Source organism: Exophiala viscosa (genome assembly GCF_022695815.1).
Source record: "Exophiala viscosa unplaced genomic scaffold EDD37scaffold_4, whole genome shotgun sequence".
In the NCBI taxonomy this organism is placed as follows: domain Eukaryota; kingdom Fungi; phylum Ascomycota; class Eurotiomycetes; order Chaetothyriales; family Herpotrichiellaceae; genus Exophiala; species Exophiala viscosa.
Genome location: NW_026944356.1, coordinates 518,393 through 538,112, shown reverse-complemented (window position 1 = coordinate 538,112; position 19,720 = coordinate 518,393). Strand labels below are relative to the sequence as shown.

At 51.6% G+C, this 19,720-nt stretch overlaps 8 protein-coding genes across 8 annotated transcripts; 4 read left to right on the top strand and 4 right to left on the bottom strand.

Moving 5' to 3' along the window:
* Positions 1-676: 676 nt before the first annotated feature.
* Positions 677-1,746, bottom strand: EDD37DRAFT_362598 (uncharacterized protein). The gene has a single exon (XM_062811868.1). The coding sequence runs from the start codon at positions 1,411-1,413 to the stop codon at positions 757-759; it is 657 nt and encodes a 218-aa protein (XP_062670683.1). The 5' UTR covers positions 1,414-1,746; the 3' UTR covers positions 677-756.
* A 540-nt stretch (positions 1,747-2,286) lies between these two features.
* EDD37DRAFT_362600 (uncharacterized protein) lies at positions 2,287-3,602 on the top strand. The gene is made up of 2 exons (XM_062811869.1): positions 2,287-3,258; positions 3,310-3,602. Exons 1-2 carry the CDS (start codon positions 2,601-2,603, stop codon positions 3,477-3,479), a joined length of 828 nt encoding a protein of 275 aa, XP_062670682.1. The 5' UTR covers positions 2,287-2,600; the 3' UTR covers positions 3,480-3,602.
* A 743-nt stretch (positions 3,603-4,345) lies between these two features.
* Positions 4,346-5,134, top strand: EDD37DRAFT_649137 (ATP synthase subunit C-domain-containing protein; the record flags this gene model as incomplete). Its single annotated transcript, XM_062818104.1, has 4 exons — positions 4,346-4,403; positions 4,455-4,489; positions 4,548-4,639; positions 4,723-5,134. The coding sequence occupies 4 exons, from the start codon at positions 4,346-4,348 to the stop codon at positions 5,132-5,134; spliced, it is 597 nt and encodes a 198-aa protein (XP_062670681.1).
* A 411-nt stretch (positions 5,135-5,545) lies between these two features.
* Positions 5,546-8,908, top strand: EDD37DRAFT_362604 (DDHD domain-containing protein). The gene has a single exon (XM_062811870.1). It carries the CDS (start codon positions 5,956-5,958, stop codon positions 8,749-8,751), a length of 2,796 nt encoding a protein of 931 aa, XP_062670680.1. The 5' UTR covers positions 5,546-5,955; the 3' UTR covers positions 8,752-8,908.
* Positions 8,909-10,930, bottom strand: EDD37DRAFT_362605 (tannase and feruloyl esterase-domain-containing protein). The gene has a single exon (XM_062811871.1). It carries the CDS (start codon positions 10,749-10,751, stop codon positions 9,066-9,068), a length of 1,686 nt encoding a protein of 561 aa, XP_062670679.1. The 5' UTR covers positions 10,752-10,930; the 3' UTR covers positions 8,909-9,065.
* A 170-nt stretch (positions 10,931-11,100) lies between these two features.
* Positions 11,101-13,182, top strand: EDD37DRAFT_657293 (molybdopterin biosynthesis protein MoeA; the record flags this gene model as incomplete). The annotated part of the gene is made up of 1 exon (XM_062818884.1): positions 11,101-13,182. One exon carries the CDS (start codon positions 11,101-11,103, stop codon positions 13,180-13,182), a length of 2,082 nt encoding a protein of 693 aa, XP_062670678.1.
* Positions 13,183-13,267: 85 nt separating this feature from the next.
* Positions 13,268-14,878, bottom strand: EDD37DRAFT_664935 (uncharacterized protein; the record flags this gene model as incomplete). The annotated part of the gene is made up of 4 exons (XM_062819236.1): positions 14,613-14,878; positions 14,093-14,474; positions 13,715-14,011; positions 13,268-13,633 (listed from the first exon to the last, which is right to left on the bottom strand). The coding sequence occupies exons 1-4, from the start codon at positions 14,768-14,770 to the stop codon at positions 13,268-13,270; spliced, it is 1,203 nt and encodes a 400-aa protein (XP_062670677.1). The 5' UTR covers positions 14,771-14,878.
* Positions 14,879-15,073: 195 nt separating this feature from the next.
* EDD37DRAFT_628018 (DNA-directed RNA polymerase) lies at positions 15,074-19,714 on the bottom strand. Its single transcript, XM_062816413.1, has one exon. The coding sequence runs from the start codon at positions 19,544-19,546 to the stop codon at positions 15,299-15,301; it is 4,248 nt and encodes a 1,415-aa protein (XP_062670676.1). The 5' UTR covers positions 19,547-19,714; the 3' UTR covers positions 15,074-15,298.
* Positions 19,715-19,720: the final 6 nt, after the last annotated feature.

Below are 19,720 nucleotides of genomic sequence, written 5' to 3'. Positions count from 1 at the left end.
ATAGTAACAAGAAACATCTCCGTATCACTTTCTATAGATGAGATGGTGTTTGGCATTCTCGTAAGCATCATCCCGCGATCCCCGTCTCTCCGCGATAATACGGAGTATTGATGATTCCCTTTCGTCAATTTAGTATAGAACTGGGTTGTTCTTGAGTAGTATCCTGAATAAGAAGCAATCGTTTAGCATATTGTAGTTGATGATATGATGCAACCAACATGACTAACACAATCTCACAGGTTACGGCCGGGAGAAGGGAGGACGATTACTTCACCATGAATATAGCCTGAAGTTGTATCCCACACGCAGCATCCATGATGGAGAAGGGTGGTTGATGAACCCTCGACTATCTCTTGCCTTGCACCTGCTTCAACCAGGGCCAGGAGGGAGTGAAGCAACCAGCTCTCATGACTCCATGACTCACCTCGTCTTGCATGCCTGGCATCGAAAACATTGCTGCCCAAGGCGTTGGTACAAGCACGAGAACTGCACCCGGGATCATTTTCCAATCCCTCGGTCGGTCGTTCCCGGGTGCCAAAAGAATGTTCCCAGAAACCGCTTCCGACCACTGTTGACCTCTGGCGAGTACTGTACATCTGTCACATTGATTATTTATCCTATACCTTCTTTCAACTCGCCTCTCGTTCATGTTGTTCATATTCTTCCACTTTCGGGACCCTTGCACGGGGGAGGGCTTCGTCTCACCAGTCTTGACGGTGTCTCTACCGAGGTTTTCAACGGGGAAAGGTTCTGTGTCTAGACCGATCCCTCCTCCAGACGCCAGTGAGTAGTGCAAATTTTGGCAGGTTCCGGCGAGTCTCGTCCTCGGTACCCCATGTACCTTGCCACTAATTTTCTAGGCGAAAATACATCTCGGAGGGGGTGGTGGTACGGCAGTACCTCGCTAGACATCTGCCAATGCCAACATGGCATCCTCAAGCTGATACTACGGGGTACTCCGTACAGGTCACTGGTCCTGATCTCTCTGCGCAGTTGCATTTCCTTTTTCGTTCTCCCGTCCACAGTACTCCGTACCATTGCCTCCTTGTCATGCATCTTACTTTTCTCGATCGTGGGCACTCTTCCATGCAAAGAAAAGTCTGCATGGGCGGTTCCATATTGCTGATGTTGAAAATGCACATGCTTCGGATGCGTACCTCTGATCCTCTGCGGCTCTCTGTCGCCCTTTGACCCGCTGTCAGGATGCCAACGACAAACGCCAGATGGCGGACATGAACAGGGTCCCTGCGTGCGATGCTGGGCAAACTCCCCACAACTCAATAAACGGGAGCCATGGCCAACACAATACAATCCACATTGCTGCCCGCCTCTGACCGCTAGTCTTCTTCTTTCGAACCTTCTGTGCGTTGTACCAATTTGCCGATGTGCCGATACGATTTTGTACCCAGTCATTCGGTAGCTGGTGGCTGGAATGAAGCATATTTTCAGAGGTCCACAACAGTATAGGCAGAAGGCAAGTCACCAATCTCGCCTCTGCGGTCCAGACATCGACTGGATTTGCTTCTCGGCGACACCACGGTAGATGTTCTCTTAGTCTCGATATTTTGGAGGCTGCCACAGTATATTATTGTCCGTCTCGAGGCACTCGTATCCGTTGACCTCTTCTTGGCTTTCGGGCCATTTACACCGAGCAATCACTGCACCAAGAGACTGATCCGGCATTTGCCGATGTGAGAGCCTTTGCTTCTTTGACATGTACCAGCCCATACACCACTAGTACTATTATTGTTACTTGTCAACAAATTCACGTTCAGGACAAACGATTTAGTTAGGCTCTCAACTTGTTGTTGATGCCTGGAAGATGAACCATACCCAACCAAATACCCAAAAGGGTGTGTCGCCTAAGCACTTCTGGATGCCTGGCATGCTGATCCGGCTGACCTGAGACGGCAGCGAGCCGTCGACGGACCGTACTGGACCACTCACACTCTTGATGACAGGACATAGCCATCTGACCTTTACGCACGCGACCCTATCACGAATATCATGACTCGCATACCTGCATGACTAAGGCAGTCGCTCTTGTCGTGTCCTCGGGTGTCAAGGACTTTATTTTGCGCAACCCTACCGATGCACGACTGACCGTCAACAGCTGAGCCTCGCCTTGTGTGACCCTTTCTACCAGGCTATTTGCGGTCCTCAAGATCGCCCGAAATAGATTTCGTAAGATCATCAAGCAGTCATGGACTCTGCCACAAACAAGGCACAGGTCTTTTCAGGCCTCCTTCACACCATTCCGGCGCTTACCACAGCGCTGATCTTACAAACACGGCTATCCCCCACCCGATGTCCTCCGCATTTCACGGCGGCTCGTATGCATGTTATTTCGTGAATTTGACCCTAAAGACGGAATACGAGACAGTCCCCCGGATTATTCCTACATGTGCGGGGTGTGGTTCGACTCCAGGGTTTCGAGACACCACTGATCTGGTACTAAATGCGCGGGTTTCTATCTTGAGGGCTCCCACTTCCCTTGTGCCGCTAAGGCCGAACTAGACATCACGCATGCGCGACTGATCTTTGTATCGGCACTAATAAAATTCACCGTCGCCGACTGCTGCGATTACTGCGTTTCGGTTATGCCATCGATCTTACGCCCACTGGCAAACCTCCCTCACCCCTTCGAGTTTGGTGTCGCGAATAAGAATTCCACCAAGATAAACCGAGTTGGGCTTGGTTCAACGATTCACGATCATGAGTCATTTCTCGAATTTGTCTCGAAGAACCCCTTGACCTTATCAATCATGGCAGAGAGGTATCGTCATATGCTAAAGACATCGCCCGAAGACATCATTATCGTTGACTTCGAAAGTTTGCCAATCTTTCAAAAAGGGATGCGTATCGTCCCGACGGAGGTCACGTTCCGAGATGGAAATGGGAAAGTTATCCTCAGCGCCGTTATTAAAGATAATGGGGTAAATAATACCCAATTCGAAGAGAAAATCAAAAGACTTGGCTATACGGACCAGAGGTGTATCGCATCCTGCAGAAGAATTCGAGGCATGCCAAATCGAGACCTAAGAGCTCCATCGATGACTCCGAAACAGATTCTTCAGAAATTACGGGACTATGGCTTTAATCGTTCTTCTGTGCTTATCATAGAGTACTCCATCGGATACTATGATCGCCATTGCTTTGAAGACGTGATTATACAAGCCGGAGTATCGCCTGACGACTTCCTTCCACCACTTTCACAGTTCTGGCCGGTGTGTTCAGATTTTATGCGTTGTCTACCCGGTAAGTGTATAGACTTCGAAAAGCGATGCATCTATAATTGATGAGATTTAGGTCTAGGAACATCCTATAGGCTTGGAAACGTTGCAAGACTCATGACACCAGCGATTCTAAATGGACTACAGCTTCACACCTCCAGGGCTGACACTTTCGTCCTCCACCAGATTTTAAGGCACTGGGTCAATGTGTACGGAGCAGGGGCTCCGGGTGCATCTGTCAGATGAAGGCCATAATCACTAGTTGAAGCAGAGCCTTCGATTCCAAGCCGCCAAAGGTCTCTATCTCTTTCGCGGCACTTTCGCCTGCGATTCTATGTGCGACCCATGCCCTGCACTGAAATGCCTTCTGCGTCCATGGCGTCTGCTCTACAACAGGTCCGCTGCGAGTCGTATTTGACTGCCACGGCAAATTGAAGGGTATGGTGCGCTGACACGTCCTGGGAAAGCTGTGCTTGCCTGATATGGAATTGCATGATTCAGGGGAGGTTTTTGGAAGGCAGAATGGATGCAACTGATAGCAACAGAGCCGGCAATTGCTGCAGCATGGCGAAATCGTTGTACATTGCAACCTGTATGGCGAGCACCTTCCGTCTACCTTGGATGGAAGTCCTCGTCGAATTTGTCATTTTCGACTGGAGGCGAGTAAGGTTCATCTTGGCTACTGTCTTGGCCCGGCGTAGAAGACATGGAAGTCCGTTCATTTGTTCACATTGTGCTTGTTGCTGAGAACGTACCACCGAAGATAAGTGGCCGCCTTTGACTGTCAGAAGTCTGTAGCCAATGGTTCATCTCGAATAACACTATTGACGAAAGCGCTCTCTTCCCAGACATTGCCAGGCAAGCTTTCTATGCGAACGGGAGTATGTGAGCGCAAAGTGTCGAAGTTCCAAGTCATGAATATCATGAAAACACAGCAGTAGGCTTACGTAATGAGCCACAGACTCGGGATACCTTCCTTTTACCTTAGAATCTCTCTCTCAAGCTGCACCTGCAATCATCATCGAGCTACATTGGACTGCGCACCAAACCATTCACCGCTTTAGTCACATCTTTCGACCTGGGTGGAGGTTGGCACAGTTCAAGCAGTCAAGATGAGTCTGGTTTACCCGACCGGTGGCGCTGTCACCGCATTGAGCGTCGTCGGACTGTGTAAGTGACGATTCGAAGATGAATGTGAAGCCAGCTAATTTCCTGTTCTAGATATGCTCTTTAACGGCGAAGGCGAACGGTTCAATGTACGCAATCGAGGGGCGATACGATGAAGAAGCTGAGGATCTAACATGAGTGGCGCAGGTTGGACAATTTCTCGAGTCAATCTCGCCGTATGCCTGGGCGGATCTTGGAATTGCGTTATGTATAGGGCTGTCAGTGGTGGGAGCTGCATGGTAAGAGATGACAACACTGAAAGAGAAGATCATCAGACAGAATCTGCTCTCTTTTTCGAAGTCATACTGATGTGATGGTTTAGGGGCATTTTTATCACTGGAACATCCATCCTCGGTGGCGGAGTGAAAGCGCCTCGGATACGAACCAAAAACCTGATCTCCATCATCTTCTGCGAAGTCGTCGCCATCTACGGTGTCATCATGTCCATCGTCTTCTCCTCCAAGATTGCCCCAGTGGCAGAAGAGAATTTGTACACCGGAGCGAATTATTATACAGGCTACGCAATTTTCTGGGCCGGCATGACTGTCGGCATGTGCAACCTGATATGCGGTGTCAGTGTTGGGATCAATGGTAGCAGTGCTGCGTTAGCAGATGCAGCCGATGCTAGCTTGTTCGTCAAGGTGTTGGTCATCGAAATCTTCTCCAGTGTGTTGGGTCTGTTCGGACTCATTATCGGCCTGCTGGTCAACGGCAAGGCTCCCATTTTTGAATGATAGAGGATACCAGCGCCATGGAATATACTGCTCAGAGACCTGCACGAGAAGGCAGGCCAAGGATCGTGGTATGTTGTTCATGCGTGGAACATGACTCAATGCGCATGAAGCGCTGTGATGGATGAGAGGATAGAGGCCAGATTTACGACGAGGTCATGATCCGTCGATTTGAGGACAATGAGACAGGAACGTCGACGGAGTAGCAGCCGGCAAAACGGACAAGCTGGAATGTTGAGATTACATTGTATATCTAGCGCTACAAGCTTTTGTAGGGATTGGCAGAACGCATTAATGAGCCAAAAACGCAATTTGGCTCCTCGAGTGAGTGAGAACAACGTCTTGACTAGCGATGCGCAGGGAATATAACATGTGAACCACGTTGATCTCGAGTCGACTTGTTTGATGGCTACTGTGATACACTAAATTACTAGTAGCTGCGATGAGATAGATGCATCTCCCTACGTCATTGCCGAACTCCGCGGTTGCTTTGAATTTCCTCGCATAGCAGCCTCGTCCACCCTGCCAACATGTGCTTCTCTCTAGAAATGTCGAGGTAGGAGTTTGCTGGCAATCCCACCTGCCTGTTTCTGTTTGTCTCCTTGTCTTCAGCACATCGAGCGCAGACAGGCTTTGCCGCAAGGTGTCGAGAGACCCGAAATTCGCTTTCGTGTACACTCTTTTGCTGCCTGCTTTATTTTCCGACGCACTTCCACCTCTTTTGTCTTGGATCTAATTCTCACTTGTTCGATCTCAACCACATCAAGGTGCGGCACGATTGTTGGTGCTACAATGGCTGAGAATGCCCATTCTTTGGGACCTACATGTGTGTTTCACGAAGACGACACCGAAGACACCATCACGGACGACTTAAGCCCACCGAAAGTGAAAGCTTATTCTTCTACGTCTCCTCCCTCCCTATAGACGACCCTCTCTCGCCTTTACCGCCAATACCAACGGCGGAGAAAATCACCGACTTTCCTCCCAAGCCCTTCTCTGTTCGGGACAATGCGGCTCTGGAAGAAGCATGGCAGTCTTTCCAAGACGGCGGACCTGGCTCCCTGACAGATCCTCATGCAAAGAGACGGAGAAATCTGGCTCGTGGAGTCATTTCGTTTCCTGAATTCAAAGATTCCAAAGGTACTCCTGCTACACAGCCTCTGGCCACAAGATCCGGAAATGCAGGAAAGACACCAGGACGGGCTTCCGCGGAGCCGACTCAAGCCGAAGCTGAAGTCATGCTAGACCCGGTCCCGCTGGAACTGAGTGCGGACTCAAAAACAGTCGACATGCAGGAACTACAAACACCACAGGATGACATGCCCCCCAAAGCGTCCACCAAGCACAAGAGACGAATGTCACCCTTCCGCCACAGGCACAAGGATGGGAAGAGCGGTCGCGACACTTCTGCTCCTTCAAAGAATTCTGACAGAGGCCGTCTCGTTCCATCTCCTTCATTCGCCCCCGTTGACTCCGCTATTAGTGGCCGACCTTTTGCTCGAGCGCCTAGTGCACGGGATGTGAGTTCAGGTCTTGGGACCACTGGTGGCTATGCTACATCTTCCGACGCCGAAGATGAGGATTCAAGCACAGACATAAGTCAGTCCCGAAGTCCCGGACATCATCGACGGAAAGAAAAGGAGCCGGAAAAAGTCTTTGTTCCCGTAGGAGTATCCCGCCTGCACCTGGTCGAAATGCCGGACCTCATTATGAAACCAATCTACTGGTCACCCATCAACGACACGTCCGATGTACTCAGGGCTACTTGGTTCTACAAAGATACAATGTTACCCGTGCCGGCAGATGTAGCCAATCGTTTAGAAGTGGGCTATGAGTATATCAAGCCATACGCCAAGTCTTATCAGGATGAATTCCAAGCCTGCATCGAAAACGGCGCATCTGCCGAGATGAAGGTCGTATATAAGCTGTGGCCTGACGACTCCAAGTCCAGCAGGCCTGGTACGTCCATGAACTTGGAAGCAGATACGAAAGTCGGCGGTCAAGAAGAACTGAGTGGGATGATACCGGAAACAGCAGCGAATGTAGCTGCGGATCCTCGAAAAGCGAAAGACAAACGATTGTTCTCGACGCACAGCGTTATATATGTCGATGGGAAAAATGCTCAGATATTGAGGCCAAGTTTGTTACCATCTACCAGCCAAAACCGTCGACCTCTGAGTTCTGTTCGAAAGGGAAGACAGATCGGCGTCGCCGTTGTGCGCGGGTTCGACCGAAAGGCTTGGCTGAAGGCTCATCCAGATCCCAAGATGAATGCAAAAGCTGCTCATGCCAAAGTGGGAGCATACATGTCCCAATCGGGAGACGCGGCCACCAGAGGACGAAGAACGTCATGCAGTGCTTGCGAGCAGGAATCAAAGGCTCCAAAAGTGTCGGATCTTGTGCTTGTGATACACGGTATTGGACAGAAGCTCTCCGAAAGAGTAGACAGCTTCCATTTTACTCACGCAATCAACGGACTGAGGCGAGAGTTCAATGTTGAATTGTCAACAGAGGCTGTCAAAGGAAATACGAAAAACGGTACAGGCGTCATGGTCCTACCCGTGAACTGGCGTTTGACTGTGTCCTTCGACGATGATGACAAATCATTGAGGGAAGAGGACAATAAGTTTGCATTAAAGGATATCACTCCCGAGACATTACCCAGCGTACGCTCACTGATCACCGATGTTATGTTGGACATACCATACTATATGTCGCACCACAAAGCAAAAATGACGTCGGCAGTTGTACGCGAGGCAAATCGAGTATACAGACTCTGGTGTCGAAACAACCCCGGGTTCGAAGACTATGGCAGAGTCCACCTCGTTGCGCATTCTCTCGGTTCTGTTATGGCTATGGAGATTCTCGGCCAGCAACCCACCAAATTAGGCAAGGACGTCACATTCGACGGCAACAAGCCTAGTGACAAGTACTTCGAGTTCGACACCACAAATTTGTTCTGCTGTGGAAGTCCTGGAGGTTTTTTCCTCCTCCTAAACAACGCCAGTCTTATTCCCCGAAAGGGCAGGAACAAGGTCGGCATGGAAGGCGAAGATAAAACCCCGGGGATCGCAAGTGAAGCCCGATACGGTTGTCTCGCCGTGGACAACGTTTACAACATCTGCCATCGTAATGATCCAATCTCTTACCTGCAAAACGCGTCAGTCGACCAATTGTACGCGGCATCCCTACAACCTGCTTCGATTCCAAGCGCCAGCGTGGGTTTCATGACACGGCTCGGCAACAGTTTGCGCTGGGGCTCGACTGCAACGTCCTCGGACTCGTATAAATCTGTGGCGACCCCAGCCCGACCCGAATTACAACACATACCTAGCACAGTGGAGCTTGAGACGCACAACTTCACACGCGAAGAGATTGCTGAAAAGAGGATGTATCTGCTCAATGACAATGGGCAGATTGACTGGTTTCTCAACTCGGGTGGTGGTCCGCTCGAGATCCAGTATCTTAACATGCTGAGTGCCCATAGCAGCTATTGGATTCTGCAAGATTTTGTACGGTTCCTTGTCGTGGAGATTGGCAGAGAGCCTGGGCGACAGCATACGCTTCCGGTTTTGCGGGCCGTAAAGAAGAGGGAATACAAAAGAGGAGACATTGTTTGAGGCTTTTGTCTGTTTACGCCAGAAGTGACGGGCTGACGAAGTATGTCTTCAATGGGTCAGCCATACGACGGACGTCCTCGAGTTGGAAAGAGGAGGATGTATAGAACTGCGTTGCATTGCATGGTTTGGTGTTTTATCCTTACGACATTGATACCCCTGGACGTCGGACAGTACCCATGCTTCACTTGTATCACTTATGACATACATTACGAGAATATGAGGTTCAACGCTAGACGACTAATTGTTCATGAGATAAAGACATCAACTGTCACTGGCCTACGCATGCTTTCTGATGGTTATATATCTTGTGCCTCTCAAAACGAATCCGCGCACTCATAATTCTCTGCCTTTCTGGCATCTCCATGCCCCTTGTATCTCGCGACGAGAGGGTACATGCACAGTGGCCGGCGGATCTTGTCGCCGCCGGGTCTGCTGAAACTCTCGGCGTCGAGTGTCTCGGGCGGCACACCGTCTTCTACCCAAGCACGTAATTTGGCCATGACGTTGATTGGCAACGCGCCGGTACCGCCGCCGCAGTGGTCGACGCCTGGCGCTAGAAAAAGCCGGTAGTAGTCTGCCACGCTCACATTGTCGTGCGTCTCTGTCGCAGCATGGGCAAGCACCTTCTCGTAGTACGTCTGCGTTTGTCCGGGCATGATGGCCTCGTCGGTCATGCCGTGCCAGGTGATCATCTTGCCGCCGTGGGCGGCGAAGTCGGAGAGATCGACGTCGTCGGTGGCGATGATCGACCGGTAGAGTTGGTCGGACTGGTGGAAGAGTCTGGTGAACTCGGAGCGGTCGATACGTTGAACGAGTTCGTCGGGGGTCAAGGTCGGGTCTTTGTATAGGAACAGCCGGATCCAGTCGAGGGTTGTTGACGAGGTCGATGCGCTGGTGCATGTGCCGTTTTTGTGGCATTTTGTTTGGGCGAGAGCGGACAGGGGCGTGGATTGTGAGAAGCCGTGCCAGAGGCTGTTGTTGTGGGTATCGACGGGGCCGCGCCATATTGCTGATGCTACTTGTGCGGCTGCGTGCGTGATGGTGAGTGTGCCAGTGCTTGTCTCAGTGCATGGTACGGCCCGTCCGATCATGCTGGACGGGTCGAAGGTGCATAGACTTGGGGTTGAAATGACACCGTCGGTGACGCCGTCGAGGTGGTCGCATTCCTTGATCGCGGCGGCTGTGATGGCGTCGAGTTCGCATGGGTGAGGGTAGGCTTTGAGTTCGGCCATCACAACGTGCGGCCAGTGGTGACTTACGAGAAGTTTGGGCCAGTAAATGGCTGGCGCGGCGGCCAGAATGCCGTCGTAGTCATTTGGATAGCGCTGGGCATGCATTAGACCCTGGCGCCCACCGGTCGAGCAGCCTTGGAAATAGAAGTGGCGTGGGGGCCGGCCGTAGAAGGATTGAACGATGGATTTTCCGATGACCGCCATGTCGTGTAGCGCGACCGAGGCGAAGTCCTGGAGGAGGTAGAGGTTCACGTTGCCTGGAGAATTCAAGGCCCAAGAGTCTACCTCAGAATCTGGGTCGTGGCCGCCATCCGTTCGGGAGACCGCGTAGCCTTGGGTTAGAGGCGACGAGATGTATTCGACGGGGAGACAAGTCCTCCAGCCACCACCACCGAAGGAGAGGAATAGCCCATTCCATGATGGACTGGTGGTCGGCGGATCGGTGGAGGTGGAGGTGGTGGAGTCCGAGGCTGAGATGGGAAGCCAGGTACTTACATTGATTGTGTCATTCTGACCGGGATGGGTGTATGCCACGCTGACGTTGCAGAAGGACAGATTGGTGGTTTTGCCGTACAGGGGAGGGTCCGAGTTGAAGAAGCTCGGGGGCAGGAAGGATGCCGTATAGTCTGGGACGAGGGATGAAGTAACGGACAGTATCTCAGCGCCGAACAAGTCTGGTGCCGGGAGCGAAGATGAAAGACACTGAGCTGTCAGGTTTGTAGTTGTGCTAGCAATTACAATGGGCGCTTGACCTTGTAGGACGCCCATATTGCTCGTCGATTGGATATGGATAGTTCGTACGGAGTACAGCCTAAGAATGGGTTGAAGTGATGCTGCTCTTGACGCAGGCAATATCCATGGCAGGTGGCATAGAAGAATGAGTGGCTCACGATTCGATCTCACTCTTACCCCGGTATCCAGTATTCTCGTTCTGCAGATTGATTTCCATATGCATTGTGGTCTGGACGAGATGAAGTTGAATAGTAAGTTCGTCGGAAATACGTTGATGCGGATGACTAAGCAGCTTGGTTGACTTCACCTCATCACGATCAGACGTGCAGTGCATTTGTACTGCATTGTCATCTATTTGATCAGGTCAAACAGCTTCCTCACAACAATGAGCACACAATCGCTTCTGCGTCCAGCGATCTTGATCATCTCTGATACTGCGGCTGCCGATCCATCTACCGACAAGGCATTTCCTATTCTCAAGGAGACCTTCGCCCAAGACGGGGCAGGGAAATGGGGAGAACCTGTCGTCGAGATTGTTAAGGATGATATACTCGAAATCCAGCGCATAGTACGTGCTTGGGCAGATAGCGAAGATGCTTCGTCCGGCCAAATTAATCTGGTCGTCACCACTGGAGGAACGGGCTTTGCTCGACGAGACTTCACACCGGAGGCCATCGCTCCATTAATCCATCGCCATGCACCGGGTATCGTGCACGGCATGCTCGCAGCTTCTTTCCAAGTCACCCCTTTCGCCATGATGGCCAGACCTGTCGCGGGTGTACGCAACAAAACCATCATCGTCACACTACCAGGCTCACCCAAAGCCGCGAAGGAGAACCTCCAAGCCATCCTCAAACTACTACCACACGCATGTCTCCAAGCTGCGGGCGAAGACTCGAGGGCCGCGCATGTCGGCGGAGTGAAGAAACTAGAGACGGACGCCGGCTTTACTGCCTCAACGAATGGTCCGGTACCCGTAAGCAACAACCACGATCATTCACATCATCATCACCACCATCACGACCACGATCACGGGCACGGTGGTCATCAAGTACCCAGAGCCCACACGCAACCAACTGAAAGACCCCATTCTAATGACCCTCGTCTTGGGGCCAAAGCACGCGCCCGCTCCTCACCCTATCCAATGCTCAGCGTCGCCGACGCCGTTGCCAAAATCCTCGAGGTAGCACCGCAACCAAAACCGGAAGTACGCGACTTTGGTCCAGATCTTACAGGCTACGTGATAGCAGAAGACATCAAAGCTGCCGAAGCTGTCCCAGCTTACCGTGCCAGCATAGTCGACGGCTATGCCGTGATTGTGCCAGATAAAAAGTCCTCCGAAGTCCACATCAAGGGCACTTTCCCCGTGGCGTCCGTCTCGCATGCCCAAGCTGCGTCCCTCCCTCCGCCCCTGGAATCCGGCGAGATCGCACGCATCACCACGGGAGCACCTCTACCCGAAAACGCCAATGCTGTGATCATGGTCGAAGACACCACCATCGCAAGCCTGACCGACGACAAGACGGAAGAAGCCACCATCGAGATCCTGACCGACGAGTTAACCGTTGGCGAAAATGTCCGCGAACCAGGTAGCGACATCAAACTAGGCGAGATGATCCTCTCAAAAGGTACCCATATCAGCGCTCTAGGCGGAGAGATCGGCGTGCTCGCCGCAGCAGGGATCCAGAAAATCCCCGTCTTCCGCAAACCGCGCGTGGGTATCATGTCGACCGGCGACGAAGTCACAGACATCACACACTCGGGTCCCTTGAGCGGCGGTATGATCCGCGACTCCAACCGTCCATCGCTACTCTCGTTACTGCGCGGCTGGCGCATATGCGAGGAAGTCGTAGATCTGCACGTCGCGCGGGATACGCCGCACAATGAACTCGAGGAGAAACTACGCGCCGCGTTCCGGACTAACGATCTCGACGTGGTGATCACCACGGGCGGTGTGAGTATGGGCGAGTTGGATCTTCTCAAGCCGACGATCGAGCGGAGTTTGGGAGGAGAAGTGCATTTCGGTCGCGTGAGCATGAAGCCTGGCAAACCTACGACTTTCGCGAGCGTGCCGTTCAAGGGCAGCAGCTCGGGTGAGCGCGAGAGCAGGCTTGTCTTCGGCCTGCCAGGAAATCCGGCCAGCGCGCTCGTCACGGCGAATCTGTTCGTGTTGCCGTGCTTGCAGAAGATGGCGGGATTGCCTGGTAAAGGGTTGGAACGGATCATTGTCAGGGTGCAGGGGCGGGTCAAGTGTGACAAGGAAAGAGTTGAGTATCATCGCGTTGTCGTTGCTGTGGACGCGAAGGATGGGAAACTTGTGGCCAAGAGTACGGGTATGCAACGCAGTAGTCGTGTTGGGAGTCTGGCTGCGGCGAATGCCTTGTTGGTTCTGCCTCAGCGGGCAGGTTTTCTAGAAGAAGGGGCGGAGTGTGAAGCTCTGATGATGGGGCCGATTTTGGGCTTTTGAGCACCAGCGATGAGGTGGTCGAAGTTGTTATTCGATGAACTGCCATCTCACGATGGTATGGGTATATAGCTGTTCCTTGCCAGGCTTATAACGACGTCCCTGAGCTCTTCTCACCATTGTCAGCTGAACCCGTCCTCGTAGTCGTAGATATCTCTTTCCCACCATCCCGTCCCTCAATTCCGGTGGAGGAGCCATGCTCTAAACGAGACTCTTCATCTCCAACTCGTTCTTGTCTGCGCGTCAAGCTCAACGGCTGCAAAAGACCCCTCGTAATCTCAAAGGTGACGAAGAGATCGTCAAGCGGCGATGGACTCCGGAAAAAAGCCCACACGCTCGTCAATGGCTGCGGACCTTGTTGTCCACGGTCAGAATCTTCACCCTCATCCCCACTGCCATCGTCGCCAGAGTCCTTTTGCGCTTCACCAGGCCTAGCAGTCAGCTTCGGTTCCAACTACACTGCGATACGGCTCGTCAACAAGAAGTTCCGCGCCCATGGCCAGAACGCTGAAGACCCTGCCCTCTTCCAACAAACCAAGACCAGCACAACGTAGCATCCCAATAACGTAAGTGCGAACAGAATGATTTGGACGATGAAGAAGATGGGCGCACCGATGACATTCATAACAGCCTCGATAAAGAACCATGTCGGAACCAGTATGGCGCTAATTGCGCGGCGAACATCAAAAGTTCTCGATGGCGAAGAGTTGCGTGGATCTTTTGGGAAGTGTGCATGGAACGCGATCTGGTCCTGGCCATTCTGCTGACTGACGGCAGCATCGAAAGTGAGTGTCAAGAGCGGCACCACATCAGGACTATCATGATTCGCCTCCTGTTTGTCAAACATTAGCCTCATATGCGGAACGTCTCCAACGAGTCTCTGACACAAGGGTGTTATGACTGGACCACTCACCAAAACAGAAGACTGAGCAAGCACTTCCACCGCCCTCTTTTCGTCGTGTTGCACCACCCTCAATCGCAGCGGCACATACGCAACGTTACGATGAATCTCCCAAAAAAGCAGCGTAGCATCAGCCTGCGTGAACCAGGGCAGATCTATCCCATCCTCGTCCCCAGTCTTGCAACGCACGGTGAACACTTCCAAGATCGATACAGAAGATGATGAGGACAACAAGGCAGTCAAGTTGAATGAGTGCGCACTGCGCCCACTGCCGACAAAGAATTGGCTCGTCCCACGGGCGTAGCTGTACTCAACAGCGAAAGAGCGACGGCCCGTACCTCTCGCGTCGTGAACAGAAGGAAGCGGGTCATTCCAGGAGAAGAAGTCATCGATACTGATGAAAAAGACATGTTAGCGTCAGCGACAGCTTCAACTCAATGTGCCATTTCAAATCAAACCCAGCATTCCAGCACAACACGACTGGAGATGAAGCATGTGGCGGCGGCGGCGGCGGCGGCAAGGCTGGACTCACTCATAAACACGCGTCACACTACCTCCTCGCCATAAATGTCCAGATGCCTCATCGCTCCATGAAGCGTTAGGTGAAGGTAAACCGACCCACAGCAGTATTAGACCCAAATAGAATAACGGTGACAGCAACAGTATGCGTAAGGGTGTTATTCTAGCCATGGCCGCATCGCAAAGTGACGCAACCAAACAGGATCGCACAGATCAGAAAAGAAAATCCGACCTCGATCGATGGCAACAACGAAAGCTGGACGCCTGACCTGAGGCGACATGACAAAGAAATGTTTCAGAATTAAAGGAGACATTGGCTTGCACAGCCTTGTTGTCTGAAAGTTGCCTATTTCGGGTAAATATCTGCGTCCAAGGAGAGCCTTATCACCACGTACTAAGTGTGCATGTAGTACTCCGTAGATACTCTTCATATCGAGTACTCGTGTAAGCAGAAGCGGACACAATGCGGGAATATGAATGTTCAAGTATCTTTTTGCTCCTCCTGATTATATAGTAATATACAGTACATCAGTGAGAAAACGAAGAGCATCACTCTCGTGGGATCAGTATCTTCCCATCCCCGTAGATAAGTACATAATAGTAGGCCGTTGATATACATGGTAGTACAGTCCATTCGCAAACCAGCTCTTTTTCAACATCGAGCTGTCGAATTCCTCTCTTTTCCCAAAGTCATACATATCATGAAAAAAAGTATGTGCTGTCCTTCAGACGATTCACATCGAACTCGCCCTTCTTAGGCACAGGTCGGAACTTGATCGGCAACCACAACCACATTTGGTTGTTTGCACTCTTCTTGGCCTTCTGTTTGCGGACCTTTTGTCCAAAGGCGTTCAATACCACGTTGTCGGCAGGAGCGGTTGGAGTCGTCTTTGCAACCCCCAAATCGTCAGAGTCAATCATGTCGTCGTCATTGGTCACGGCATCTCGCAGAGGATCCAAGGTACTGGCGATATCAACGTCACCGGCCACCTCTGATGCGTGAATGGCGTCTTCCACAGTGGCTTCCTTCGCATGCTCCGGGATGACGCCAATGGCTGTTTCGCCCAACGAATCCCGGTGGAATAGGTACTTTTCTCCATCATGCTGTTCAAATAAAGTGGCCGCCGTCACCATCTTCTCTCCTTCTTCTCGCTCTTTTGAATCCTCACTTTCGAGCAGTTTCTTTCTGCGAATCTCGCGTAACAGCTCCTGCTGCCGTCGCTCGGAGACACCTTCAGCGCCTCTGGACGGTTTGAATACACCTTGCTGCACCATTTGGTCTCGGTAGGCGGCGATGGCCTTTCCAAGGACATTGCCCTTGTTGATTTGAGCCAAGTAGTAATGACCTTCATATCTCTTCTTGAACTCAGCTGCAAGACGACCAATTATGTCTTCGCTATGCATACGGATAAATGAGTCTCGTAGAAGCACATTGAGGGTATTGACGTCAGTGGCATGCGTCCAGAAGCTGTCATGTACAGCCGAGAAGCTCAGTCCAAGTTCATTGGCCTTCAACGCCGAAAGAATCATGTGAGAGGCATCCAGGGAGTGAATGAAATTCGGGGGGAATGCTTGCAGTTGCTTCCGCTTATTCACCGAATCTGCCACGCTGGGTTGGGCCAAGGTGATGTTCTGCAGGTTGGTCTGTATCTTCAAGCCTTTATTGAGTCGATATGGCTGAACGACCGGTAACTTTAGTGGTGTCGTCCAGATGACTGTAGACTGGAAATTGCTAGACTCGAGCAAAGACTTGGATTTGCTCTTCTTGCGTCGTCGTGGTTCTTGTTCCGCAGCATCCGTCTCATACTCCTTTTGGTACATTTTGTCTTGTTGCGCTGGCGAGATAGATGAGCTAATACGGTTGGCGCAATCGCCAAGCCAGTATTGAATCTCATGCGCACCAGTGAACAAGGCACCCAAGCCTTTGAAGATCTTTCTTGCAATGTAGCTCGATGCTTTGCCGGAGAGCTGAGCCGCCTTGATGTCCGGGAGCAGATCATCCACTTGCCTGCGAACTTGACGAATGGCACCAAGGAATGTGACGCCGTAGACATTTGTCATGACGGTCTGTTTGACAACCTTTCTCGTCACTTTGCCATCGAGCAATTTCGCCAAATGATCACCGTTGGCCGCATCTTCTTTGATCTCGGCTTTGACCAATTCGCAGACACCAGTGTAGACGTCTGCCGGCTTGTCGCCCGGCACCAGATTGACTTGTCGAGCACCTGCAACATCTCCACCGAGAGCAGCGTAATGCTGGAGACCGTTGCATGAACCATCCTGGTGAATTGGCAGTCGAGACACGAACTTCGTGGAGTCTACAGAGTCGAGCGCATTGGTAAGTTCGTAACAAGCAGCAAGACACTGCCACGGGTCCTCGGCGGTAAGCCACCAACGTCGTCCGTTCAATGGGTCCTTGACCGAATCATAAATATCATCAATATGATTCATAGGAAACTGCGCACGATCGGCCAGGCTTGCCTTGTCGTAGCCATAGACATTTGACAGATGGATCTTGAGCCAACGCAAACCATCAGGGCCAAGCTCGCGTCCCCTGTCAAAGAGCAACAATCCACGTGCGTTATCAGCACCCATTTGATTCAGGTACGGAGGAATAGGGTATGCTCGACCGCGGAAGTCCACATTGTGAGGCAGATAGAATGTCTCGTCCAGATAAGACTTGGCGATCTCCATCTGGAAATTCTGAAAACAGCGGTTGGAATGGATGCCGCTCTTCTCGTTGTCGATTTGACGCATCTTTACAAACCAGTCGTATCGTTCTTTGGAAGTGGCATCCTCACCCGGGCGCTCAACTTCAGGAAACACTTTGTCCAATGGCGGCAAGTTGGCGACTTCTTGCCCGCTGTTCCACGCCTCGACCATGACATTGAAGACTTGCTTGTTGATACGCCAACCAGTCTTGCCAAGGATATCCACGCCAGCAAACAGCTGATCAAGGTCCCCTCTCTCCGCTGCAGCTAGCCCGTATTGTGCCTGAGCATTTTCATGATGTTTGACTCGCAAGAATGGTTGCTTCGACTCCAGATACCCGCCTTCGTCAAAGTTGTTCCATGGTTTGGGAGGGCAAAGCATCGGTAACTGCTTGGCAATGAGATGCTGGGCTGGCTGCGACACGAGGATTTTGACAAAATCTTCATGTAAGGAAACCACACCGACCCTGCGCCCCTTTTGATAGCTAGTAGCATGGATGAAGACTGGTTGAGCAATGGTCATCTTCTTTCCAGTAGCTTTGTCCTCTTTAGTAATGAGAATCCTTGCTGAATCGAACATGAGTTCACAGAGAATAGACCCGAGCTTCACATGTATCGTCTTGGACCAGTTTTTGGTGTATTTCAGGGGTAAGGCGGCATGGTGTGGCGTTCGCCTGTGCATCTGATGATCCGTTGTCGCCATCCACGTGGCCCCTGGATCGTCGACATATGGCACCTTCTTCCTCATCTTGTACATCTCGTCCTTTCTTCGAGCAAGTTGGGTAGCGTCATATTCTACTTCAATCGCCTGCCCTAGTTCGGTGACCAGTCGCACAAGTTTCACAGGCTTGGATGCTCCCATTTTGCTCATCATCTGCATGAGAGCGATTGACGTGACAGCGGCGACTTTCTCTGGAGGAAGTAGCTCGAGAAACGGAGAGTATTCGGCACGCAGTTTCTGCTGCGAGGATTTTGTCCCAGAAGCTCCATCCTCCTCTTTCGCCGTCTTGATCTCCTTTGTGATTTTTCTGGCCAATATTTCATGCCATTGCCAAAGCAGTGCTCCAATTTTTCCATGGGCCAAATCGCCAGTGATGCCCCCTCGAGCTCTCTTTTCGTGTTCAATTCTCCATCGCTGCACTGCGGACTTGATGGCGTCTCGCTCGAGTCGGCGTTGTCGAGTGATGCTGGGATCCTCCTCTAGATCAGCTTCCTGACTGGGGTTGGTCTCTGCCGAAAAAACGGCCAGGGACGTCCTTAACGAAGTCAGACCCATCCCTTTTTGTTCTGTCTCCCGCACATGTACGTGATGTCTAGAGATTCCAGCAGCGGAGACGTCGCGAGACGGGGATGAGATGTCCCTAGATTGGAAAGATTTCACCTCCAGAGGGCAGATCTGAGAGAGTCTTCCAAGATCTCTTTCGTCGAGGACTTCTCGAAGACTTAGTACCTTGCTTTCCAGACCACTTTCTGTTGTCATGTCCCAATATCGGCGAATCGTGCGAGTGCGCTTCCCTCCGCCCAAAGACTCCAAGGCCACTTTTATCCTCAAGGCCAGTGTGCATGCGTCCGGCTCCAGACCAGCTCTTCTCATATGAACTTCAATCCATTCGTTGATACGTTTTTCATGAGCCATATTGTGATTGCGAAGGAAGTCGTCGATCATGGCGGAGAAGACCTTGTTGTAGGAATTTTGGACTCGTGTAGGGTTGGTTTGATGCGAGGCCGATAGCTGGGACAGCATGGTAAAGGCACGATCCCACCGACGTACTTGCAGACAAGCGTCTAAAGTCGCCTCAACTTCCGTTATATTCCTCCGTATATTGACTCCTGGAACATAATCCGTGCCATCGTGATCTTGCGAGGCTTCGGCGCCATTCTCCAGCATGAGGATCTGAGACAGGTCGAACGGGGTGAGGTCGCCAGTGGCAGGCCGTGATGAACGATGGGGGACGGGATATTCTCCATTGCTATGTACGAAGGGAATGTAGTCGTCGTTTCGATCGAAGCTCTCGGGAGCTGCTGCCGGCGAGGCAAGATGTCTCGACTGGGTTATGGGCGCAGGCGAAGTTTTGGAGCGGGATACGGATGGGCGCGAGGAAATCGACCTTTGTTGCCGTTGAGGTCGATGCGGCCGAATGAGAGTAGGGCACAGCCATGGTAATTGGATGTTTTCTGCTGCCTGTTGGACTTGACGAAGAGTGTGTCTTCGCCGCAGCGCCGCTCGCGTGAGCATGGCACTAGACAATTCACACAGGACTCGGGGGCGAAAGAGAAAAGATACAAACTACAATGATAGTGGTCAAAGTGAAGACTATCAAAGCAGCTGGCCCCCAAACAGCAGATAAAAGCAAAAACGAAAAAGGGGATAGAGGTGAAGATGTCGAATGAATTCGTGATTGAGGAAGAG